At 43.1% G+C, this 27136-nt stretch overlaps 1 protein-coding gene across 1 annotated transcript in view; it reads right to left on the bottom strand.

Moving 5' to 3' along the window:
- Window positions 1–27136, bottom strand: part of abca5 (ATP-binding cassette, sub-family A (ABC1), member 5) — a 90299-nt gene that overhangs the window by 25739 nt on the left and 37424 nt on the right. The window contains exons 9-22 of the mRNA XM_055654157.1: window positions 26680–26851; window positions 25133–25191; window positions 23615–23725; window positions 21015–21190; window positions 16784–16903; window positions 13952–14090; window positions 13236–13326; window positions 10861–11000; window positions 10007–10126; window positions 9640–9850; window positions 8444–8613; window positions 5279–5406; window positions 2653–2793; window positions 639–752 (exon numbers count right to left, since the gene is read on the bottom strand). Coding sequence (XP_055510132.1) covers window positions 639–752; window positions 2653–2793; window positions 5279–5406; window positions 8444–8613; window positions 9640–9850; window positions 10007–10126; window positions 10861–11000; window positions 13236–13326; window positions 13952–14090; window positions 16784–16903; window positions 21015–21190; window positions 23615–23725; window positions 25133–25191; window positions 26680–26851 — 1892 coding nt within the window. The remainder of the gene's footprint in view (window positions 1–638; window positions 753–2652; window positions 2794–5278; window positions 5407–8443; window positions 8614–9639; window positions 9851–10006; window positions 10127–10860; window positions 11001–13235; window positions 13327–13951; window positions 14091–16783; window positions 16904–21014; window positions 21191–23614; window positions 23726–25132; window positions 25192–26679; window positions 26852–27136) is intronic.

Below are 27136 nucleotides of genomic sequence, written 5' to 3'. Positions count from 1 at the left end.
TGGCACCTCGCGTTCTTCACCATACAATGAGAACACAGTTGATTTTTTATCTAGGCCACACATCCCTGCACAAATGTCATATTCATTGACTGTCCTTATATCCAAACATAGGATAGGGGAATCATGAACCAGAGGATGCAGGTTTAAGGTGAGAGGGGAAAGATTTAATAGGAACATGAGGGGCTACTTTTTCCACACAGAGGTTGGTGGGTGTATGGAATGAGCTAACAGAGGAAATAGTTGAGACCGGTTACAAGAACAACATTTCTAAGACATTTAGACAGGTATATCGATGGGAAATGTTTAGAGCGATATGGGCCAAATGGGTCTAACTTAGATGGTGCATCTTGGTTGGCATGAATGAATTGGGCTGAAGGGCCTGTTTCCGTGCTGTATGACTGCCTATCATGCATGCTTGGCCTTTATTTTGAGACTTTGACTCCTGGATCAATAATGCAATTAACTCAATAATGTAATGTACTAGCACTTGACTGAGAAAGTCAAACTGATGCAAGCTTACCAATGGCTTCTACAATTACTTGTTTCCTGGCCCCTCAGCAATATTTTCTCATAGTTTGGAATTATATTCCATGTTTCAATAGTGCAAACTAATACACGTTGTAACCAATGAAATTTACCTCACGGTCTCGTGAATTATCCATGGTGTAACACCCGGGCAATGCCACTGAAAGGAATCCCAACACTGCCAAGGCCATATAAACCTTCTCCTTAAAGTCAGTGTCAGTCAGCGTCTAAAATAGCAAGGAAAAATAAAGCAGTCACACTTAGTTCAAGGAGAATTTATGCCACAATTATTTTATTTATGCCACAATTGCGGAGTCTGGGATCCCTTGCCGGGGATCGCTGGAGAAGAGCTCCGACCGCCAGCATGCGGCCAATAACATCGTGAAGCCGCGGTCTCCGGTAGGAAGCGGCTGATTCGGGACCTCCAACCCGCGGAGTGTCCATCCGTCCCGACGTCGGAGTTTCGAGCATCCCAACGAGAGGGCCTGTACATCTGGCCGTCCGTAGCCCCGACCACGGATGAACAAAGGAGAAGGACTGACTGAACGTTATTGCCTTCCACCACAGTGAAGAATGTTGATTCGCTGTGGTGGATATTCATGTTACATTCTATTGTGTATTGTGCTCTTTTTGATAGTGTGGCTGCATGGTAAATCAAATTCCACTGCATCTCAATTGGTGCATGTGGCAATAAATGTGAACTTGAACTTGAGAATTATGCCACAATTATTAGCCAGAAATACAATACATAGGTATGCTTCAAAAGATATGATCAATAATTTATCTACAGAAGCTACTTGACAAGCAGTTCTAGTTATACAGACTTTCTCTATGATGGTGTGCTCTGGAACGGTGCATTGGCACCTCGGAAAAATTAAAAACTAGATTGATGTAGAGCAGCTAATAGCAGCGTGTATCGGCTGCTCAAATGTCTGCACAAAAAACAATGCAGACATTTACTGCAAATCAATACCTTAGCATCCACTTCATATCATGAACAAGTGCTGTAAACTTGAAACTAATGAATAAGATGTGCAGGCTAAAACAGCTAAAGCGAACTTGGAAAAGAGAGGCATCGACACAATAGTACAGAATACAGGAAATAGTTCCCTTTTTGTTTTATTTTCTTTTTAGCTTCAAGAGAAAACTGGTGTAGCATGCAGGATTATCAAAGAATGACCACAAAAAAGGAAGAGACTAAATAAAACTAGCAAGAAATGAAAAACATTAACAAATTCTCTAAATATATAAAAAGAGACTGACTATAGTGAAAATGTTCCCTGAGAGGACATGAACTAGAGAAAGGAAATAAAGAGATGACAGACTTGGCATAGACCTTCAAAGAGACTGAAGGTGTTACAGCAATAGCAGAACAATCAGAGGGCAAAAAAGGGAGTAATTTGAAATGATTATTGCTGATGGAAATGTCCCAGGAATAGGAATCCAGGGCGACAACTCTTTGGCCTGCCCCAGAATTTTGGAATGTGCCCATTCATGAAAGGAGAGAAATATAGACCTTTTACTCAAAGATGTACTGTAGAATGACATGTAGAAAATCTAATGAGAAAATCTAATGAGAATTAGATGATACAGGTCATAGGGTAACTATGTTTTGGATAAACTTATATTACCGAGATTTCTGTGCTTTACATCATCCCAGACTCTGTACTTGGATCTAACTCCCTGTTTCTGTGCTTTTGTTTAAATAAACCAGTGTGCAAGGGCAGCTGAGCCTCGTCTGATGACCGCAGTGTCAGAGGTGAATGGACGGTCACATAAGCTGGACACGGGAAACATCTGCCGAGAGGCAATTGCCAGTCATGGGATTATCCAGAACAAGTGGGCATTGTTTCAAGATAAACAGTTATCCATTGATGACATGCACAAAGAGGAATCTCTTCTATCACAGTCATGGCCTTTGAAGTTCTCTACCCCAGGGTGCTGTGAAGTCTACGTCAGTCAATGTATTCAAGGTTCAGATAGATAATCAAATTCCAAGTGCATCAAGGGTTATGTCAAAACAGAAAGGAAAGTAGCGTTGAGGGAAGAATAGATCAGCTGAGACCTGAGTAAATGACAGAGCAGGGCTGTGGAGCTACATGTTCCTAAATGCTGTGTTCAACTTACTAAGTGGAATGGCTTGCTCCAGGTTCGAATTCTCTCAGATCCATTCACACTAATGAGGACAGCATTACTGATCAAGTTGATCAAGACAGGCAGCGAATGGACCATGGTGCTGTTGAACACTGCAGTGAATGCATATTGCCCCTGAACAGGAAACAAAAGAAGATTGTTATAAAAACATGGCTAAATATACCATTATCTATCCATCTCTCCCCCCCCCCCCGCCTCCCTCCCGAAACACAAAACACTATGCAGATGACCAGTTGATCCTGCCAGCGCAGAGCAATGATGCGCACATTTCCGTTGCGTTAGAACCAATTGATAAATTAATTTCTCGCGTTTTGATGGATTTGCATGAATGTGCATCTCTCCTCTAAAATAATGAAAGGCAGTGCAACAAGGGAAATTAATTTTGTGGTGAGATTTTCCCCCTGTGGGTTCTAATTACCAAACCTTATGGTCATTTCAGCTGCTGCTGCTGCTCTTTACTGCATCTCGTGCATTAGAGAAGTCAACCAGGATCCTACACTCGAGACATTCTCGTGACATTGCAGCCAAGATTTCCCACTTTCAGTGTTTGTCTCAGCTCCCGCTCCTGCAGCCCACAGCAGCAGACTGAGTGGCCACATGAATTGGCCCAAGTGCAAACATTCTTACACTGCTCTTCCCGAGACCCCCTGAGCAATTTCCTGCCTAGGGATGACAGCTCTGAACCTGGTGACATTCTGCCACACCTCCTTCACACAAGTTCCTTCACCAATTAGGTCCCTCCGACCTTCCTGGGAGAATGTTCTTACCTCAACTACGCCAAACTCAATCACCACAGCATGCATTCACCAAACAGTAACTGGGAGTGTTGGGTACACAGCACCATGCTCCTATAGAGATGCCTGGAACAATCCTGCTGCTTTAGCTGTAACAACTGCGAGAACCTGCACTGTACCGAGACAGACAGTCCCGTGCCCACAGTGGCCCCCTCATGCCCAGACTAGCAGTGACTGCCTGTGCCCAGTGACCAGCAGTAATCGCCTGTGCCTACAGTGACCGTCTGTGCCCAGACCATCTGTAACTGCCTATGCCCACAGTGACTGCTCGTGCCCAGACCAGCAGTAACTGCTTGTGTCGTTAGCGTCTTTAGTGTCGTTGCCTGTGCCCACAATAACCATCAGTGACCGCCTGTACTTGACACCAGTTTCAATGTGCGGTGGTTATCAGGAAAACCTGACTACCAGGTCATATGGACCTCATGTGTGAACACCCCACTGTTATCTATACGGACAGCGCATGGTGACTCACAAAACATATTAAATATCAAAAGCAACGTGAAGAGCAATTCCTGGGCCATTATTCATAATTATTTCTCCGATTCATTCAGCAGTCAATTTTAACCATTGCAGTCATTTTTATAAAGGAATAAATCACAAGAAAAATTTCCAATCAAGCAAGTGACAAAGTGATGAGTCACAGCTGCACCTTCGGTATCCTCCATTTACCCCACTGCCACGTATATGAACGATATACCTACAAACCTGTTGAGAAGTAATCCCAATTAGACCTGATAACCACCGCACATTGAAACTGGTGTCGAGTCCAGGCGTTCACTGACGTTTACTGTGGGCACAGGCACACGCTAACGACACAAGCGGTTACTGCTCGTCTGGGACCACATGCCAGTTTTCATCGGTGGGTTGGTGGTGGGGAGTTAGCAGCTTCAAGTTCATGGGAATTACCATCTCGGATGACCTATCCTGAGCCCGTCACACAGATGCAATTATGAATTAGGCGCACCAGCACTTCCTCTTTCTTAGACATTTCAAGAGATTTGGCATATTACCAAATTCTCGAATGGACTTATACCGATGCAGTTTAGAAAGTATCTTGACTGGTTGCATCGTGGCCTGGTACGGCAATTCCAATCCACAGGAACACATGTGGCTGCAGTGAGTGGAGGACTCCGCACAGGCAAAGCTCACCCCACCTTCAAAAGCATCTATACGAGGCGCTGCCTCAATGCTGCGGCATCTAAAAACAAGGATCCCCAGCATCCAGACCCTGCCCTCTTCTAGCATCAGGCAGGTACTGAAGCTCTACACCACTTCCTACAACCATCAGGTTATTGAACTGACTTAATTAATCCTAAACTATCTCAACAGAACACCACAGACCACCTAGTGCATTAACAACTTCCTAAATGAGTTTTGCACCAACATCTTGCTTTTGCAGTCTTTTTCTTTTTACTGCCTTGCAGAATTTGTATCATTTATGAATGATTTATATTTTTGTGTGTTGTGGCTGTGAGGCGGCTGCAAGCTAGCTTTTTTATTCTACCTGTACCTCACTGTACTTGTGCAATAAACTTGATCTGACGAATTTCACTAGTGGCATGTCACGGAATGAATGGATTACATTTCATTGTAACATGACCTGTTTCAGTACAGTTGCAACTGAAACACATGCTGATCATACTTAAACCTGCTTTAATTTGTCTTGTTCAAATTGAGGGGCAACAGCCATAAAATAAAAATGTATCACCAAAGGAAGTCTTTCAACAACAGTCCCATTCAGTACAGAGACGCCATGGCTCAAATACAACAAACCCATTGACAGGAGTTATTTTGCAGTTGATTACCTCTTCTGCTAGAGACACGTTTAATGCTGCGTTGTGTGGAGTGGCATCTGTGAAGTTACCCTTATTGTACAACTCCACCTTCACTTTCTGAGCTTCCAAACCATGGATAAGTTTATCAATACTACCGCCTGAAATAAAATAAAGACACAAAATAAAATGATTATTTAGTATTAATTATGGGCAAAGACATGTAATAAAGGGACTTTTTAAAAAAAACACTAAGATCCCATTTTCTTTCATTATATTCAGAGATTAAAATTTAATCTTTGCTCCTATATAACCACTATGCACCAAAAACATAATGCCCAAGGTACTAGAATAATGATGTAAATGTAAGCAGAGAAAAGCTAGTTGGGCAGTTGTGCTCAGCTGCATTGGAGGATAGTTACAGAAAGCTCTGGCAATCCTGGTCTTTGGTGCTGTTGGAGCTTGGGGTGTCTCGAGCACACGGGAGTTGTGACCCAGCTCATCAGAGAAGCCAGGGAGAACAAGGGAAACCTGACAGTGCTCTGGCCAACGTCTACAGCTCCATCCCACACAAGCTGATCCAGACAGTCATGGCCAAGCATCATGTGCCCCACGGGCCAAGTGGCAGATCTCATCCTGGACTATTACAACCAGTTCAGCATGAGAGTCTCATCAGGGTCAGTAACATCAGAGTGGCACAGACTGGAGGTTGGGATCATCACAGGCTGTACCATCTCTGTGATCCTTTTTGCCTTGGCGATGAACATGATCGTCAAGTCTGCTGAGCCAGAGTGCCGGGGCCCTCGGACCAAGTCAGGAGTGCGCCAACCATCAATCAGAGCCTTCATGGATGACCTGACTGTCACCACTGAGTCAGTGCCAGGAGACAGGTGGATCCTGCAGGGGTTGGAGAAACTGATTGGATGGGCAAGGATGAGGTTTAAGCCAGGAAAATCAAGGTCACTGGTGCTGAAGGGCAAAGTCATGGATAGGTTCCGCTTCAACATCGAAGGGCCACCAATCCCAACTTTCTCCAAAAGGCCAGTGAAGAGTCTTGGCAAGGTGTTTAACAGCAGCTTGAAGGATACAGCATCTGTCCAGGCAACCTGTCAGGAGCTGGAGAGTTGGTTGAGAGCAGTGGATCGGTCGGGGCTTCCCGGCAAGTTCAAGGCATGAATTTACCGGCATGGTATCCTGCCAAGGATACTCTGGCCACTGCTTGTTTACGAAGTCCCAATATCCATTGTAGAGAGATTGGAGAGGAAAGTCAGCAGCTTTCTCAGAAGGTGGCTGGGACTGCCCAGGAACCTTAGCAGAAACGCCCTTTACGGAAATAACACCAAGCTCCAGCTGTCCCTGAAGGAGTTTAAGGTGACTCGGGCCAGAGAGGTGATGCTGTACAGGGACTCCAGCGACCCCAAGGTGGCTCAGGCAGGGGTGGAGGTGAAAACTGGGAGGAAGTGGAGAGCCGGCGAAGCCATGTTGCAAGCGGAGTCTCGGCCACAGAGTCCTGGTGGGAGCAGTGACTCGGGGAAGAGCTGGCCTGGGAATCTTCCCATCTCCCCAGTTTGTCAAGGCAGTGGTGAAGGAGGAGTGGTGTACCAGAGTGGTTGGATTGAGGCAGCAAGGAGCCTAGACAAGGTGGGAGCAGGCCATGGACCGAAAAGTCACATGGACTGAGCTCTGGCAGGCTGAACCACAGCACATCAAGTTCCTGGTCCAGGCAGTGTATGATGTCCTGCCCAGCCCATCGAACCTCTTCATCTGGGGCAAAGCGGAATCTCCAGCTTGCCCGCTATGCTCAGGCAAGGGGACGTTGGAACACATCCTGAGCTACTGCCCAAAGGCTCTTGGGCAGGGCCGGTACACCTGGCGTCATGACCAGGTTCTAAAACCCATTGCAGAAGCCATCAGCATGGGAATCAGCAGCTGCAGACGAGCATACCCCACCACCCAGATGATCGCCTTCGTGAAGGCCGGAGTGCAGCTGCCAAGAACCACAGCAGCCAGGAATCCGTCAGGAATCTTGGCGACTGCGCAGGACTGGCAGCTTTCCGTAGACCTGGTGAAACAGCTGAAGTTCCCACAGCACATTGCCACGACCACCCTGAGGCCAGATATCCTCCTGGTCTCAGAGGCGACCAAAAACATTGTCTTGTTGGAACTGACAGTGCCGTGGGAGGACCGTCTGGAGGAGGCCCACGAGAGGAAGATGGCCAAGTATGAAGAGCTGGTCATAGACTGCCGTAAGCAGGGCTGGAAGGCAAGGTGTATGCCCATCGAGGTTGGCTGCAGAGGTTTTGCAGGGCAATCGCTCTACAAAGCCTTGAGTGAACTGGGCATCAACGGAGTGGTGAGGAGAAGGGCCATCAAGAACACCACAGAGGCAGCGGAGAAGGCCTCGAGATGGCTCTGGATCAGGAGAGAAGATTCAGATTCCATGGGGAGTCATTGTCAATGCCAGTACTGAACACGAAATGCGTGCATTTAGCTAGGTCGCCTGGGTCGCTGGGTCGCCTGGGTGAGGGTGTCTGATGTTGAAAGACCTGAAACACCCAATGACCCCAGGTTACATCACTGATGATGTGTTCAGGAGCACCAATAGATGTATTTGTATCAATCAAGCAATTTTTCCAGTCTACTGGTTGTTATTCCCTAATAATACCCCTCTTTAAATTCATTTTTGTTTTAAGATATTATACATGATTAAAATACATCTTCCAGTGAAATGGCAGGTTAAAGGGGAGTGAAGGAGGTGCCCTGGCAAGTGGAAGGAGAGCAGCAAACATTACCAGGTATCCAGATGTCAAACCAATGGTTTTCCGAATGGTTAGATTGCAGCTTATTGGAGTTTAATTGTGATAATTGAATTGAATTATCCTTTATTGTCATTCAGACCTTTTGGTCTGAACAAATTTTTTGCAGTCATACATATAATAATAAATATCAAAAACACACAATAAACACAAATTTAACATCCACCACAGTGAGTTCACCAGGCACCTCCTCACTGTGATAGAAGGCAAAAGTCTTAAATGTGCAATGGTTAAACATTTTTTTTAAAGGGTGCATTTACAATAACGTTTATTGATAAGGCAGAACATTTAGAATGTTGTGGCCAGGAACCAATTGAACTAATGATCTGCTTACTGAAGGCTTTGTGCAAGAGATACAGTATTACTACTGCCCACATCTCACCTGTGGAGTTTTTCAGGAGGAGGCTTGTGGTATGCTTGAGTGGTTTTTGACCTCGTTGCAGATGAATCAACTCTGGGGAGAGCTCCACCTCAATATCCTTCCTACTAAGTGTACCATTTATTAACGCCATCATAACCACGATGGATATTAAAAGGCCAATAATGTAAAGGCTGCAAAAATATTGAAAGACATTATTCTACTCTTTCCAAATTATTTGAAAAGTACATCTCCACACTCGAGAACCAAGCTCATTTCCGAAATCTCAGAATGTTTATTACAGTAAACATTACGCACAGTTTCAACTCTGAGCGCAATGCCACAGCAAGTCATCACATGATACTTCTAAGACTATTAAATAGACATGAGGCTGTGAAATTGAGCATGTTATTTGCAAGATCATAAATGCTTATAGAACATCAGTGTCTCAATCAAAGACAGGTGAAAAAAAACCATTAATAAATGTGCCCTACAGAGCAGATAAAGAATGGTACAGTCAAACAATGGTTTGGAGATCTTGCTTCATCGGACTCTCACATTAGTCTGGAGCTGGGGTGGGAGAGTCGGGAGGTGTGGGGGGGGGAAGCAGGTGGGGAGGTCAGAGATCGGAGCATGGACCAGATGGTGAGCCTGGTGTGCAGCCAGATCCAGGGTTGTGAGTCTGTAACACCGGAGTCAGGACCGTGGGGAGGTTTGTAGTCAGTGCCAGAGTCTGGAGTGCTTCCATGTTTCCCATCCCCTTTAAAATCACCAGGTTAACATGTTAAAAATCGGAAATACTTGTCTTTGGGTACTATCTGTTACTCCAGTGCTACCACAGTCCCAAGGATGCTGAATTATTGGAGACATAAGATACTGCCGATGCTGGAATCTTCAGTAATAATAAAGTTCTGAAGGAAGTCAGTAGATCAGTCAGCACGTGTGGAGGGAATGGACAAGCTAAGATTCGGGTCGGGACCCTTCTTCACGGTGCAGTGTGGGGGAAGGGGGGGGGGGGGGGGGAAAAGAAAGCTGGAAAAGAGAGGGGCTCGAAACTTCCCAGATGATGTACACCGTATCCCAAACCACCCACCTGCCCACCCTATTTGTCAGCCTTTTATGTAATAGTCTGCAGTTCCTACATTCACCTCAGAACCCATAAAGCCAAAGTGGGCGTAAATCATCCTTGATTTTCTGACTACCAGGAGGAAGGTGCTTACATGTAAAGAAGTGTACTGCGTTCTCGACTAAAATTCATAAAACGTAACCAGGTTACGGTGCGGAACTGCTGTTCCCACAGAGCAATGCCGGACAACATTGCTGAATTTGTTTCGGGAAAGGTCAGGAGTTGATGATCAATTGAATCAATGCAAACATCCTCTTCGTTTGCTATCACATCAGGCGCTGGATCCCTGGTAAAAACTGTGTAATCTGAAAAAACACAAGAAAACTCAAAGACTATACACCAAAACACATGAAAACAACCTCTTGCAATATTTATGCAAAATGCAAAGTGCTTGAAAGATTTTTTGGAGATGACACTGTGGCCGGTTAAAATTCCTCCTGCTGCTGCAAGATTGTATTTACCTGTTTGATCCATTTCAGATTCTGATTCTAATTTCAAGAAAACCTCTTCTAAAGAAGTCATGGACACGCCATAGCTGTTGATTCCCAGATTGGTACGGCTGTCCAAATCTTCAAATAGCCCTGAAGAAAAATGCTCACAATGAGTGGTCTAAGCACAGCGCTGTACTACAGAATAAAATCATACATTTGAAGCTTGAGAGGAGAGCTACCAAGTCAATGTTGAACTCTCTAAGAGTTGGAAACAGGCCTATTGGCCTATCCTGTCCATGCTGACCAAGTTGGCATACTGGGCTACTCCCATTTGCCTGCATTTGACCCATACCCTTGCTATTCGTATATCTGTCCAAAAGTTGTAAATGTATCCACTCGAGCAGCTCATTCGACATACAGTTCCCGTCTTGCTAATGCCTTCCAGCTTAAGAATCCTCTATCCTGGGAAAAAGACAGTGAGCTTTCACTTTATCCGTGCCCCTTGTAGAAACATAGAAAATAGGTGCAGGAGTAGGCAATTGGGTCCTTCGAGCCTGCACCGCCATTCAATATGATCATGGCTGATCATCCAACTCAGTATCCTGTACCTGCTTTCTCTCCATACCCCCGATCCCTTTAGCCACAAGGGCCACATCTAACTCCCTGTTAAATATAGCCAATGAACTGGCCTCAACTACATTCTTTGGCAGAGAATTCCAGTTGAACACCTCACTAACGTCACCCCTCAGCTTCCTATGCACCAAAGACAAAAGTCCCACCCTATCCAAGCTCTCCCAATACGTGGCCAGGTGAATCACTAACGATTTGTTGAAGATAGCACATTTTACAGATTAAAGAATGAAAGTGACATGGTTCCACTATACCTGCAAACTTGTTAACATCCTGAAGAGGTAGGACATAGGCTAGTTCCAGATCATGCAGCTGTGAAAACTCGGCTTTTGGGATGTGGTGCTTAATTAACGACGTCACTTTATCAGAATAGCAGGATTCATTCACAGCCATTCTGTTCAAAGTAAGAAGTGTTACAGATCATTTGATCCAAGATCTAGACATGGATGCATTCAAATTTATTGGCAAGATTTTCTGGAACAGTGATTGATGATAACTAGGTAGACACAAAATGCTGGAGTAACTCAGCGGGACAGGCAGCATCTCTGGAGAGAAGTAATGGGTGACGTTTCGGGTCGAGACCCTTCTTCAGATTGATCTTGACCCGAAACTTCACCCATTCCTTCTCTCTAGAGATGCTGCCTGTCCCGCTGAGTTACTCCAGCATTTTGTGTCCATCTTCGATTTAAACCAGCATCTGCAATTCTTTCCTACTCTTTGATGATGATGATGATGACTAATTGTACCAACTAATGAAACGTAATTCCTATAAAATTAATTTGAAAACACTGCAAGAAGAACAATCATGATTTCAGGAATAATAGGCAATGGTACTTTTGATTAATTAGGCATCTCTTGGAATATTGTCAACAATTCTAGGCAATGCACAACAGAAAAGGTGTAAATCCCTTAGACGTGGTATGTAATAAATTTGAGGATATTAGCCAGGGATGAGACCATATTAGGACAGTTCTTGCAATAGAGAAGGATAAGAGATAAGAAGCCTTTCAAGATATAAAGCTTTGTTGGAATAATAGGAGAAAACAATATCCTCTCTAGAAAGTGAATCAATTACATGTCATGGATTCAAAATTATTTGCAAAAGTTGTGAAGATGGAATTTATTTCCCCATCAACCATTCCAGCAACTTGCCATTACAAAGTTTAATACTACACGATATCTCAACACACTTCTCAGGAGGATTATCATGGCTGCCACTGAGGGTGGGATTAAAATGCAAGTCATCGCAATTTGGACCTTTGATATCACAAAGTTGTATGGCTGGAGGAAACAGAGGAGGGGAGAGCCACACACATCCACCTGAGTGCAGGGATTACGCAGACTGGGTTCATGTTATTTTGAAGAATGAGAAGTGTTTTATTGAAACATAAAATACTTAAAAAGCCTTGAAGAGCAGATCAAGGGACTGTGTTCCTCTCTCTAAGGGGTCAAGAACGAATCACAATCTCAAAATAATTGATTGGTCGTTCATGGATGAAAAGAGAGACACTTCTTCACCCAGATACTGAACCTTTGTTATTTTCGACCCCACAAGGCCACAAAGGCCTAGTTTTTGCAGCTATACCAAGCACGAACCCAGTTTGCTAAATCTCTGCACAAAGAGGAGTACTCGCCTGGCTCCTACCCCCTCTGTATCCCCCAGCCATACCACTTTATGATATCACAGTTCTTAATTGTGATGACTTGCATATCCTGATTTTAATCAAGGGATATGTAGTTGGTGCAGGAGTGTGTCGTTAAAACACCCGCCATTATCTTATTGAACTGTGGAGCAGATGCAGGAGCATGGCTTATATTTGCCTTAAATAAGCTATAGTCACGGTTCATCTGGCACAAAATGCAAGGAAAATACAAAGATGTAATGATCATTCTTGGGGTGCGGCAACTTCAGCTGCCTGACGTTGCAGATCATGCTTGACCCTGATGTAATCAAAGATCCTTTTTCCACTTTAGTCAAGCCAGGGAGCTTTGTGTCTGACATTAGTGAATTGATCCATGAAGGAATTATTCCATTCGTGATACCAGTATCAGCAAAAACATCTTACGACACAAAGTTCCCCCATCTACACAAACTTTTTGTTTTGTTACATTTTTTTTTACAAAAACCCATATGCATTTGCAAATAAGCAAGAATTTCATTGTCCTATACAGGGACACATGACAATAAACTCACTTGAACTTGAACATTCCAACCATAAAGTTCACTGAAACTGTGCAACTCACTGTATCTCAAACCAGTTGCATCTACTTTTAAACCCGTGTCCAATGCTATTATACAGACATAATCATATTTTCCTTGTTTTTGATCCTAATATGAAACTCAAAAGTGCAAACAACAACTAAAATGTACAGCCTTGAGCTGAAAAACAGATTGGCACAAAAAAAAGATAGCTCAATTTTTGTTAACAATTTTCCAACAGGCAGTTTTATAGTTGTGTAAATCTCTGACACACTAATACATTGAAACAACACTTCAGATGGGAATGATGGTTTGTTCACTCAATGGTGCTGCCTAAAAGCATCAGTTTAATTCTAAATGTTAACAACTATCATGCAGTAGTGGATACTTCTGATTGAATGCCGTACAATCGCACCCAAATTATATTACCTGAGATTGTAACCGACACCAAACTTTGCTTTTAAGAACAGCGAGGAGCCAACACATTTAAGTTGCCCTTGTGAGATGACAGCTTTACGATCTGCACAAAGACAAACAAATAATTATATCCATCAGGATTATATGATAAAGTCTGAAGTCATTTGTGCTGCTCAAAATAAAAATGAATTGCTTGCTTTATGATGAATCCTTCCTTTTAGAAGAATTAATACAAGGTCACAGTGTGTCTCACCAGAGCCGACAATAAATTAGTATTTAAATAAAAATAAATAGGGAGCTATCATGAAGAGTTTAACCAACACATATATCAGTTTAAGAAATGTGCTGCCAACCCATTTCTAAAAGTAAACAGCAAAATGCTGGAGGAACTCAGCGGGTCAGGCGGCATCTGTGGAGGGAATGGACAGGGGCATTTCATGTCGGGACCCTTCAGATTGATCTGTCTATTCCCTCCACAGACATTGCCTGGCCCGATCCCAAGTTCCTCCAGCACTTTGTGTTTTGCTCATGATTCCAGCGTCTGCAGTTCCTTGTGTTTCTTCCATTTCTCAAGGTACACTAATTTTTCAAACTTCAGAATTTTTTTTTCTTAATAGAATGGAAGGGTTTTAAAATTAATTTCTCAGTAAAGTTTTTTTTGCAAAGTAGAGCAAAAGATCAATTTGCTGGTGTGCTGGTCTATACCAAACATTATCACTATGACAAACCTGCCAGAATATCAGCTTCATCAATGAAATGAGTGGTCAGAAGTATCACTCTTCCTGCTTTCCTTTTCTTCAGCAAGGCCCAGACCTGCTGCCGAGAACATGGGTCCATCCCCGCAGTTGGTTCGTCAAGAATTAAAACCTTTTTGGTAAACAGGAGGTGAACACTGAATTAAAATATCACAGCAGGTATTCCAGAAGAGATAGAGATGCATATTTCTAAGCCCTAATTTATTGGGTTTAAATTATTGAGAACTTTGCTCAAATAAGCCCATTAGTGTTAGGCCGAGACTGCTCCGCCATTTGATCATGGCTGATCTATTTTTCCCTCACAACCCCATTCTCCTGTCCCCCATTCTCCGTAACCTTTGACGCCCTAACTAATCAATCTCCGCCTTAAAAACACCCAAATGACCTGGCTTCCTCAGCCATCTGTGACAATGAATTCCACAGATTCACCACCTAAAAAATGTCGATCTTGTCTCCATTCTAAGGGTATGTCCATTTATTCTGAGGATGAGGATTTCTAGCCTCTGCCACACAGACACAAGGGATTTAACCTTGTTTATAAAATGAATAACTGGCAGACAAACTATTTTCAATAGACAATAGGTGCAGGAGTAGGCCATTTGGCCTTTCGAACCAGCACCGCCATTCATATGATCATGGGTGATCATCCCCAATCAGTACCCTGTTCCTGCCTCATCCCCATATCCCCTGACTCTGCTATTTTTAAGAGCCCTATCTAGCTCTCTCTTGAAAGCATCCAGAGAACCCGCCTCCACCGCCCTCCGAGGCAGAGAATTCCACAGACTCACCACTCTCTGTGAGAAAAAGTGTTTCCTCGTCTCCGTTCTAAAGGGCTTACTCCTTATTCTTAAACGGTGGCCCCTGGTTCTGGACTCCCCCAACATCGGGAACACGTTTCCTGCCTCTAGCGTGTCCAAACCCTTAGCAATCTTATATGTTTCAATGAGATTCCCTCTCATCCTTCTAAACTCCAGAGTGTACAAGCCCAGCTGCTCCATTCTCTCAGCATATGACAGTCCCGCCATCCCGGGATTTAACCTTGTAAATCTACGCTGCACTTCCTCAATAGCAAGAATGTCCTTCCTCAAATCATCAAATCCTCAAATCACTTCCTCAAATTCACTTTGCAATTCTTTTTTTTTTTAATGAATAGGATCACAAAGGTTAATATTATACTGCCAAACAAAACGTACAGAAATTTAGTCAAAATGAAAAAGGATGAAAGAAAGTAGGGCTATAATTCAATTTATGAAATATCCTAAAACTAAATCAGAAGTCCACCGGGTGGCACCGTCAGCGATGGCAGCCTCGCCAACGGTCTGTTTGTCTTTTCGACTTTTTTGTTATTTTTAGTGTGTTTTAAAAAGTTTGTGTTAATGTTCTCTGCTTTGTTTTATGTGGGGGCGAGGGTCAGGGGAAACTTTTTTCAATCTCTTACCTTGCCGAAGATGCGATTGTTTTCCGGATTGTATCTCCAGTCGCTTAACGGCCTAACATCATGGAGCTGGCGGCTTTGCTTGACACTGACTTTGAGCCCCACCACGAGGCCGTGGACTCACCATTGGAGCCTGCTATCCCTTGCCTTTGATCAACGCTCCAACGTGCGGATTTCACCATCGAGGAGCTCGCAGTCTCGGGTAGAGACTGATGTCGGGAAGCTCCAAAGTTGCAGGAGATTCGACTAGCCCCGACCCGGGGTCTGATCGGCCGGCGCTGGAGAGCTGAGATCCCCCCGATGCGGGAGCTTGGTCGCCGCGACGAGGAGGGTCCAACCGCCGGCTACGGGAGCCAAGATTGTCCCGTCAACGGAAGGCTCAAGGCCCCCGACCACGGGAGAACAAAGGAGGGAAGAGATTGATCTTTTTTTCGCCTTCCATCACAGTGAGGAATGTGGAGGAGTGTTTTTGTTAAAATGTATTTTGTGTTTTGTTGCTTTTTATTGGTATGACTATATGGCAAATCAAATTCCTCGTATGTTGCAAATCATACTTGACTAATAAAGTATGATTATGATGAAGTCAACATATATACATAGGGCGGGTTTAGAGGTATATGGGCCAAATGCAGGTAAACAGAACTAGCCCAATATGTCAATTTGGTTGGCATAGACAAGTTGTTATGAAGGACCTGGAGTTTTGCTGCCTTACTGCTGGTGGCTCAATTCTTCCCTCTCAGCAAATAACAATGATATACATTCTGGGAAAAGAAACTGATGTGCATATAATTTTGGAAAAGTTATTCACAATTTTAGCAACTTTCAAGTGCCTTTTGAAGATGCATGACTGAGTAAATCAAAAATTAATACTTTGCTATGTAGGAACAATACTTCTTACAGGAGCTTAATAACAGGTCATTATAACTTGATATTCTCTTTAACCAAACCTAAAAAGCCATAAAATATATTAACTAACTGAAGCAGGGCTCTGCCTCATGCTTACAAATATTTAACCACTGACGAGAAAATAAATTACAATATTTTTCCCATTAATAATATACTTATTCAGCATCTCTGGAGAACATGTGTGACTTTTACATTGGGACTCTTCTTCAGACTAATTGTAGGGGGGAGGCTAAGAACACGTGAAAAGGGGAGAGACACGCCAAAGCATGGCAAGTTACAGGTCGACACAGGCAAGGGCTTTTTTGATAGGCAGATGGTTGGTCAAAGGCCAGAGATAAGAAAAAAATGTGTGTTAGGTTTGAGGAGTTTTTTGTAAAATTAATATTTTGCAGCTATTTTACACCAGACTTCTATACCACAATGCAGAAGTTTCTCACTTATCAAATCAAGTCAGATTGCGTTACCTTAGGATCCCCCAAAATGGCGATTCCCATTGAGAGCTTCCTCTTTTGCCCACCGCTGAGTTTTTCAGCACGAATATCCATAATTGCTTCCATATCCAGTTCTTTAATGACATTCATAACCTGGTTGAAGCAATCGTGAAAAGATTACATTTCACCAGAACAAATCATATTTGAAGGCATGTATTCCTAAAAAACAACGCAAGATACGGCACTCAATCATTGCTGAGGAGCACTATTGTTTCACACCGGCATCATCCCTGGCTTGCACCATATTTAAAATCCCTGTAAAATCCACACAACTATACATTTTTTAGGGTTTTTTCCATCACCTCTAGCTTTCCCTCCCCCACCTGAAGAACGGTCCTGTCCCGAAACATCATCTATCACTTTTCTCCAGAGAGACTGCCTGACCCGCTGAGTTAATCCAGCACTTCATGTCTATCTCTGGTATAAACCAGCACAGCAGTTCTTTGTTTCTACAACTAAACAAATGTCAAAGGTACACAAAAAAGCTGGAGAAACTCAGCGGGTGCAGCAGCACCTATGGAGCGAAGGAGATAGGCAACGTTTCGGGCCAAAACCCTTCTTCAGACTCTTGTCAAGTTTGGGAAAGCATTCCTTTGTTTGTGCATGTTGTGTGTCCAGTTTCCATTTGGTCGAAGAATATATTTTCCTTACAATTACATCATGTCACGTCATGTTTGAATTCATGGATTCAAATCCTTAACATGGACAAGAAATGCAAAGTCAAAAGAATTAGGTATTTGTAAAGGCACACACAAACTTTGAAGCCATTGCTTTTTGCAGACTGACAATATTTTGTTTTTTGTACATCATTCAAATCAGAAACCCGTGTAGAACAGGGAACTGTAATTTGGACTAATTTGACAATCGTCTTTCAAGTGGTATATTCAACATTTCTCCTCACCCCTCCCCACCATGCTTCTGAAATACAGATTTTAATTTCAACCGCTCGGAGATAGTGACCATAATATGATGTTTTAATCTGCAATTTGAGAGGGAGAAGGTTAAATCAGAATTGTCAGTGTTGACGTGGAACAGAGGGGACTATGAAGTTGGCGGCGCGACTCACCCGTTGCAGCGGCCCCTACAGCCTGTCTGTCTTTTTTTTAATTTTTTGTCTAGTTAAATGTAGTGTTGGTGTTTTCTTTTTAATACTAGTTTTAAATGTGTCTATGTGGGGGGGGGGGGGTGGGGGGGGGGGGGGGCGGGGTGGGGGGGGGGGGGGGGGGGGAGGGGGAAACCGTTTAAAATCTCTTCCCTGTCCGGGAGACCCGACCTTTTCCCTGTCGGGTCTCCGTTGTCGTTGGGGCCTAGCACCGTGGAGCGGCCTCCAACCTGAACGACCCATGGGCTCGGGAGACTGCGGAGCTGCGGACTACTCACCACCGGCCTCGGAGCGTGGGGAGCGGTGGTGACTTGCTGCTGCGACTCGACTCCTGGGGCTCGGAGGCTCCAGCAACACAGCCGCAGGTCCGGTGGACCGAGACATCGGGAGCTCGCAGGTCCGGGGAGAGAGACCGCTTCCCGGAGCACCCGCAACGCGACTTCTCCAGCCCGTGTCGCGGGGTTGGAATGACCTGGAGCGGGGACGTACATCGCCCGGCACGGCTTCATGGCCGTGGGACATTCCAGCGCCCGCTGGGGGCTTCAACTTTGTGACTTTTAGACCGGGAGCGGGGCCGTAAATCGCCCGGCACGGCCTAAAATGGCTGTGGGACTTATCATCGCCCGTCTGGGGCTTGGATATCGGGAGAGACATGGTGAACAGGGGATAGAAAAGACTATGCCTTCCATCATAGTGAGTCCACTGTGATGGATGTTTGTGTGAATTAAATTGTGTGTATGTCTAGGAAATTGTCTTTGTTTGTATGGCTGTGGAAACAGAATTTCGTTTGAGCCTCATTGAGGCTCAAATGACAATAAATTGTATTGTATTGTATTGTATTGTATGAGAGATGAGCTGGTCAAGGTCAACTGGAAAAGGATCCTTGCAGGAATGACGGTGGAACAGCAATGGCAGGAATTTCTGGGCGTAAATCCAGAAGATGCAGAATCATTTCATTCCAAAGAGGAAGAAAGATTCTAAGAGGCTGACAAGGGAAGTTAGGGATGGAATAAAACTGAAAAAGGTGTATAACATAGCAAAGAGCAGCGGGAAGCCAGAGGATTGGAAAACTTTCAAAGGACAACAGAAGGGAACAAAAAGGGCAATACGGGGTGAAATGATGATGTACGAGGGTAAGCTGGCCAAGAATATGAAGAAGGATAGTAAAAGCTTAATTAGTTATGTTAAGAGCAAAAGATTAGTAAAGACTAATGTGGGTCCCTTGAAGGCAGAAACAGGTGAAATTATTATGGGGAACAAGGAAATGGCAGAAGAGTTGAACAGGTACTTTGGTTCTGTCTTCACTAAGGAAGACACAATCTCCCAGATGTACTAGAAGACAGAGGATCCATGGAAACAGAGAAACTGAAAGAAATTTGCATTAGGCGAGAAATAGTACTGGGTGGGCTGATAAATCCCCAGGCCTGATGGTCTGCATCCCAGGGTACTCAAGGATGTGGCTCTTGAAATCATGGACTCATCAGTGATCATTTTCCAATGTTCTATAGATTCAGGATCAGTTCCTGTGGATTGGAGGGTAGCTAATGTTATCCCACTTTTCAAGAAAGGAGCGAGAGAGAAAACGGGGAATTATAGACGAGTTAGCCTGTCATCAGGGAAGATGCTGGAGTCAATTATTAAAGAAGTAATAACAGTGCATTTAGATAGCAGTAAAAGGATCGTTCCAAGTTAGCATGGATTTATGAAGGGGAAATCCTGCTTGACTAATCTTCTGGAATTGTTTGTGGATGTGACAAGTAAAATGGACGAAGGAGAGTCAGTGGATGTAGTGTATCTGGACTTTCAGAAAGCCTTTGATAAGGTCCAACACCAGAGATTAGTGGGCAAAATTAGAGCACATGGTATTGGGGTATTGACATGGATAGAGAATTGGTTGGCAGAGAGAAAACAAAGAGTAGGAATAAACTGTCAGAATGGCAGGCAGTGGCGAGTGGAGTGCCGCAAGGCTCGGTGCTGGGGCCGTAAATATTTACAATATATATTAACGGTTTAGATGATGGGATCAAAAGTAACACTCGCAAATTTGTAGATGACACAAAGCTGGGTGGCAGTGTGAACTGTGAAGAGGTTGCTAGGAGGCTGCAGGGTGACTTGGACAGGTTGAGTGAGTGAGCAGATGCATGGCAGATGCAATATTATGTAAATAAATGTAAGGTTATCCACTTTGGCGGTAAGAACAAGGAGGCAGATTATTATCTCAATGGTGTAAGATTAGGAAAAAGGGAAGTGCAACAAGACCTGGGTGTCCTTGTACACCAGTCACTGAGAGTAAACATGCAGGTACAGCAGGCAGTGAAGAAACCTAATGGCATGTTGGCCATTAATGAAAGGATTTGAGTATAGGAGTAAAGAGGTCCTTCTGCAGTTGTATAGGGCCCTGGTGAGGCCAAATCTGGAGTATTGTGTGCAGTTTTGGTCTCCTCATTTGAGGAAGGACATTGTTGCTATTGAGGCAGTGCAGCGTAGGTTCACGAGGTTATCCCCATGATGGCGGAACTGTCACATGAGGAAAGATTGAAAGAGTGGGCTTGTATTCACTGGAATTTAGAAGGACGAGAGGAGATCTTATAGAAACGTAAAAAATTATAAAAGGACTGGACAAGCTAGATGCAGGAAAAATGTACCCAATGATGGGGGAGTCCAAAACCAGGGGCCAGTCTAAGAATAAAAGGGAGGCCATTTAAAACTGAGATGAGACAAAACATTTTCACCCACAGAGTTGTGAATTTGTGGAATTGTCTGTCACAGAAGGCAGTAGAGGCCAATTCACTGGATGAATTTAAAAGAGTTAAGATAGAGCTGCTCTAGGGGTTAGCGGAATCAAGGGATATGGGGAGAAGGCAGGCATGGGTTACTGATTGTGGATGATCAGCAATGTTCACAATGAATGGCGGTGCAGGCTTGAAGGGCCAAATGGCCTCCTCCTGCACCTATTTTTGTATCTAGCCAATATTACAACATTATCAAGAATAGGTATAAATGTACTCACTAGGTTAATTCCTTACATTCGTGGTCATACAATTAAAAAATGAATACATGCAGCTGACAAAAGCATCAAAAATGTTATTTTAGAAGACTTGCCTCTTTATCAACCTCTTTTGCTGCAATTCCCTTTATCATCGCAACTATTTTCAAATGTTCCTTCACTGTAAGACTGTAGAACAGGACATCAAATTGTGGGCAAACACCAATCATCTTTCTAATTTGAATTAATTCATCTAATTCAGAAACTCTGTATCCATACACGGTTGCACTTCCTATGAGATTGGAAGAAAAATGCACATAATAGGGACGTGAAAAAAATCTTAATGCATTCTAATGCATGCCTCATATTTGTGGAGCTATAAATACATTGGCCTTGATATTGAATTGCATCAGCCATATTTTTCATACTGTACATCAAAGAATTTTAACTTAAACCTGATTACTATCGGCAGAAGCACACTACAAGTCCTCTGTGATTATGAGGCATGTAGAGCAGTTGGATATGCAGTGGTTTTGAACAATGGACAACACAAAACTGGTCTCAATTGTCAAATTAATTTTTCAGGAACAAATCCAAGGCCTGGGCTTCAATGAAGTAAGATTTAACTGTAAGGTTCAGGCCAGCAGTTTAATGGACAGACTTTTATTTAGTTGCTGTTAGGAGATCCAGTTATGAAGAATTGTTGAATGTGCTCTGGTCTTCATTGAAACAATGTATAATCATCGTGGCTGCCACACCACGTGCCACTTTCCCAGCAGTAGATCATCACCACTCCCTGACACCTCGTCTCTCGTGGATCCTCTACCCATTATACACTCTACTATAGATTCTCTACTGTAGTCTCCCCCTCCCTCAACTGAGTGAGAGGGGGGAAAGGTCCCAGAGCTTATCACTATGGGAATGGCATGAGAACAGGAACCATATAACATGGAGACAGGCCCTTCAACCCTCCTCATCCACACCAAGTTGGCTACTTGAGCTCGTCCCCTTTGCCCACGTTTGACCCTTATCCCTCTAAACCTTTTCTCCCCATGTACCTGTGTAAATGTCTTTTAAACACTCCAACATAGCTTTCTAAAAGCAGGCACTTAACCATTAAATATCTGGCAGTTTCAAAAAGCGCTACTACACAGACTACAGAACCTTCCATCCTTTGATCCCCGATGAGGTACAGGCCTGACTTTGAGTTCCTGGTTTTGGAACCCAGGGTTAGTGCCAAGAACCAGTGGAGCACGCCCTGGGGATCGTGGATAAGGCAGGAGGTTAGTGCCACTGCTGGTCGGCAGCCAGAAACCCCGCAGTGATCCCATTATCTGCATCTGAATGATAACACAGACCAAACCTTTTGAGAAGACAGGCCTGGGGATGCCCAAGAACTATTGGTCATCCCATGGGTGGGACAGCTCGTGCAACAAGTGACAAGTGTAGAGACAGGACAAAAGAGGAACTTGCAAATCTCTCCCCTGTATGTCGTGCTTACACTTACAACAGACAAGGCAATCAAACCAGTTTTTGTTTACAAATCAAGGTTAACGATGACTGCTTTCTTTTTAACTACATTCTCACCCCGCTCTGCCACGTAACTATTTATGCAGATATGAATCCTGATTATTATTGCATTTGCCTATTCGTTCTACAAAATAGTAACATTTTGTATTTTTCTACATGCCATCTGACTGCCCAATCAGCCGGTCTTCAGTTGAAAAACGGTGCTGTGTCAGGCCTGTCCATTCCCTCCACAGACGCTGCCTGAACCGCTGAGTTCCTCCAACACTCTGTTTTTTACTCAACATTCCACCATCTGCAGTTCTTTGTGTCTCCAGTCTGTCCATATCCTCTTCTCAGGCGATCACTATCCTCCTCTCAATTCACTCCAGTTCCAAGTTTTGTATTGCATGCAGATTTAGAAATCGCTTCTATATATATATATATATATAATTAAAATGCTCATGAAGCAGATTTGCATGCATAATATTCTAATCTAAAGAAACCAAGAGAATTTTCAAATATAATTGTCAAAATATTTACAATGCAAATCCTAGCATGTAAATAGTTTTCCCGTCTCTCCTGCCATCATTACTTTGCAAGATCTAATTGCCAGAACATCCATGGGCTTGAGCCTTTTCATATGTTTCTTTGTTTATTTTCATGTCACTCCTCAACTTGCTTCTCTCCTGTAGTTCAAGTCACCATCCGCCCACACCCTTGTTCACTTTCAACCATATCAGTATTCCTAAGTTAACTAAGCAGAAAACAAAGTGCTAGAGTAGCTCAGCAGGTCAGGCAATGTTTTGAGTCGGAATCCTTCTTCACATAGGTTTGTGCAGAGTGAACAATTGTGCAGCATTGTTGTGAAATGCATTGTTTTACAAGTAGACAAGCATTTTTTCCATGACACCATTTACCCCATTGGCATTCCCCCTAATTAAATGCAGTTCAATTGTAGAGAATGCAGCTTAAGATATCAATCTGAAGAAAGATCCCAACCTGAATTGTCATCTGTCCATTCCCTCCACAGATGCTGCCTGACCTGCTGAGTTGCTCCAGCAATTAGCATTTTGCTCAAGAAACCAGCATCTGCAGTTTCTTGTGCCTTAAAAGCTGATACGCTTTTATTAATTTCCAGACATACAGCCACACTGGGTGGTTGGTTGATTCTGAAGCTGCCCATTGTGATGCACAAATACTGTCTTACCATCTGAGAGAGGACACAGCCCTGAGAGAATGTTAATCAAGGTTGTCTTTCCAGTTCCGCTGTGGCCTAACAGTGCCGTAATCTGATCTTGATAGATATCAAACGACAAACCTGCAAACAAAATGTATAATATATGCATCTCATTAATTCTAATTGAATGAGTTTTCTTTGTAGCCTTAAAAGAAAATCAATGTCTTTTGATGTTTCCAGCCATGAGATGAGCAAGATCACAATTCATTCCTCTGCACATTCCTTCCCTCCACTTCCAAATCATTGCCATTGCTCAGCAAGGCTACGTTTGCAGCACTTCCCAAACCCATTGCCACTGTGATCAAGAGCCGTAGAAAACAGAAACAGGCCCTTCGACCTACCATGTCCAAGTTGGCATATATGACCAATCCCACCCGACTGCATTTGGCCAATCGCCCACTAAACCTTTCCTATCCATAAGCATGGGCAACGGGAGCATGGGAACGCCATCTCCATGGCTTCCGCTCCAAGTCATGTAGTAACATGACTTGTTACTACATCAGTATTCCTTTATCAGAGTTCCAATCCAGTGACTCCCCATCCAACACTATGGGACACGTTCAGCAGAAGGATCGCAGCAGGTGAATAAGGTAGATTTACCCCACTTCTCAATGGCAGTAAGGCACGGGTTTTGCCTGTGAAACTGATGTCACACTGTTCCTGAAAAAGGGCAACTGAGCAGATAAACACAATGTTTGGATTTCACAGAATAAGACATGACACAGAGCAGCTTGCCTGATCCTACTCTTTACGAGATCTACCTGTTATGTTTCATTGACCCATTCTTTCCCCTCTCATTCTGTTCAAATTCGCATTCTTCATCCCCTCAGAGTGCATTTCACATCATAATCCATGCAAAAATAATTCCCTACGCCACACTAACTTTGCCATTTGACGCTGCCTGACCCACTGTGAATTCCACCGGCACTTTGTGTTTTGTTCAAAATTCCAGCATCTGCAGGTTCTTGCATCTTCATTGTTACCATTGACTGCTGCTACAGACCACTGTAGCAACATAGCTGTACTACTGCATCCCCAGGCCAACTCCCCTACTGTTGCTCAATTGGGACACACAACACAGGAATCCAGTGGCAATGTGGACAACATAAACATTGCAAGAGGAATTTTCAACTTCAAATGTAAATTTAAAAGCATTATCTTCAGAATTGGAGCAATTAAAAGTCTCACAAAGTAATATTGAATTTACTTTATAAAAAAAAAGTAACCTGCACCACACCCTATAAGGGATGGAACAAGTTGCTAATCAAATTTACTCAGAGGATCCAAGGTAAAATGTTAAATTGAATTGACCAAGTGCTAAAAGCAAAGATGATCTTTGCAGAAAATACATTGACAAACATTGTCACACCCAAAGATATATAAAAACATGCCACTTTATATAATTGTTATCCCTCAACAGAAACAACACGGGCAGTGAATCAGCAAGTGAAATAATACATAGAGCATGGAGCCAAAGGGAGCACAGACCTTTCAGAGCTTCCACCTTCTTCTCCTTTCCCTTATACAACTTGTGAACATCATTCAACCTGAAAAGTACCACACACTCATCAATATTTGAACCAGTTACTACACATCATTTCCTTATTGGACTAGAATACTGCAGCCCACTCCTTGCACTACTTGGAATCGTTTTTATTTTATTTTTGAATTATGTTTTTGAACTAACATACTGTTTTTTTTTTCTTTGCAGTCTCTTTTTCTTTCAGAATTTGTGTAATTTATGTATAATTTGTTTTTTGAGTGCTTGACAGAGTCTGTGTGTCTGCGATGGTGCTGCAAGCAAGTTTTTTCATTGTACTTGTGCATGACAATGAACTTGAACGACGCATTGCTAATTCTTAAAGAGTCATCGGAGCTCAGACTGGTCTCCAAGTTGCAATGCAGTTATTGATATGCGAGGGCTCCAACTACATTGGACAATATTTTGAATAATAATAACAGAATAGATCATGTAACAACAATTATTAGCCAAACTATTCGTTTCCTGGTAAAAAAAACATACTAGATAATGATTCAGAATGCCAGATTTCCACGAATGCTGCATACACAATGTAAGCAGTCCAGGAAAAAGTTATAGCATTCTATTGCAGACAAGCACATTGGTTCAAGCATGGTACAATAATGTCAGAGGCTGCACCAATAGCAACATTTTTGGGGTGCGGAAAGAATCCTTTTGTTCTTATGAGCAACAACCAATCAATTAAATATGGGGAAAAAAAAATAAAGAAAAAGCCTGCGATACAAATGGCTGAAGCAAGTGTTGCCACTGCAGGCTCCTCTCTCCTCACCTAACCTGACCCCACGTCCCCTCTCTGTCAGATTACCATAAATCTATCCCTCAACTGCTCATTTCACCCACTCTGGCGAGAGGTGGTTTCCTAAAACTGGAGAATTTAAATGGAAGTTAGTGTTTCCTTCTCCTAAAGTTATAGCTCAAATGATAACATGACCTGTTTATCTGATGGGTTTATATGATGTGTTATCCAGCAAGTGTGCTAGATATTTCACATAGTCTTTGAAAGTAACATCTAACTAACTTTTGCATTCTTCTGTACCACAGACAGGTGCTGCATGAACCCGCTGCGAGAATTTTCCATCACTCAAACAACAATCACATTTGATTAATCCAAATCTTGTTTTACAACTCATTCTAAAATAGTCACTTCAATCTTTTGTGGACCACACCCAGGCTTTTTTATTTCCCAGAAAATATATTATACCACAATTAGTATTAATTTTGGAACACATTTCCATGCCCGGTAGAAGCTCCAACAAGCAGTGTGCTTACTTAATGACCATCAGACTGTCAGTTCAATCTGAATCCAGAAACCCAATATGTTGAAGAGAACAAGGAATTCTTCCTCAATCATTGGTGCGAAATAGAATCACATGGCCCAAGTGTACACTGTACACTGCTGACCCACTACAGTGCATGTTTAGAGCTAGAAATGTTCTTGTTGTCTCTAGCTCGGCTAACTGCTCATTCGCTCTCATCAGTGGGTTGTTGTCCATACCTGATTGCTTCTTTTCCTTTAAACTCTGCAGGCACTGCTTCCACCACCTCACTGAATGCAGATCCTTGGCCAAATTCATTTTCACGATCAATTTGAAGGTACCGTTTATCTTTACGGAGCCAGTAAGCAGGCCGAAGAAAATAGAAAAGAGGCTGGCGTTGCCCAAATTCACCTAGATAGGGAACAAGAGGAGAATTTTTTTAATGATAAATTCTGATTGCAATACAAAAAAATTGTATAGGAGATATTATTCGCTGTAGCGGTAGAAAACCTACATTTTCAACAAAATCGTAAGCGCATGATAAGCCTTGCTGAGTGACAAAGCAACAAGAAAGCAATCCTAAGCAAAAAAGAACAAGCAAAATATCTCGGAGGCAACAGATGACTTCAAGGAAAATGACAGGTCTTGAAATCCAGCACTATTTAATCATATGCAACTATACTCTTTAAAAAAGTA

This window comes from Leucoraja erinacea, chromosome 23, assembly GCF_028641065.1.
Source record: "Leucoraja erinacea ecotype New England chromosome 23, Leri_hhj_1, whole genome shotgun sequence".
In the NCBI taxonomy this organism is placed as follows: Eukaryota; Metazoa; Chordata; class Chondrichthyes; order Rajiformes; family Rajidae; genus Leucoraja; species Leucoraja erinaceus.
This window is presented reverse-complemented; position numbering and strand designations above follow the sequence as displayed.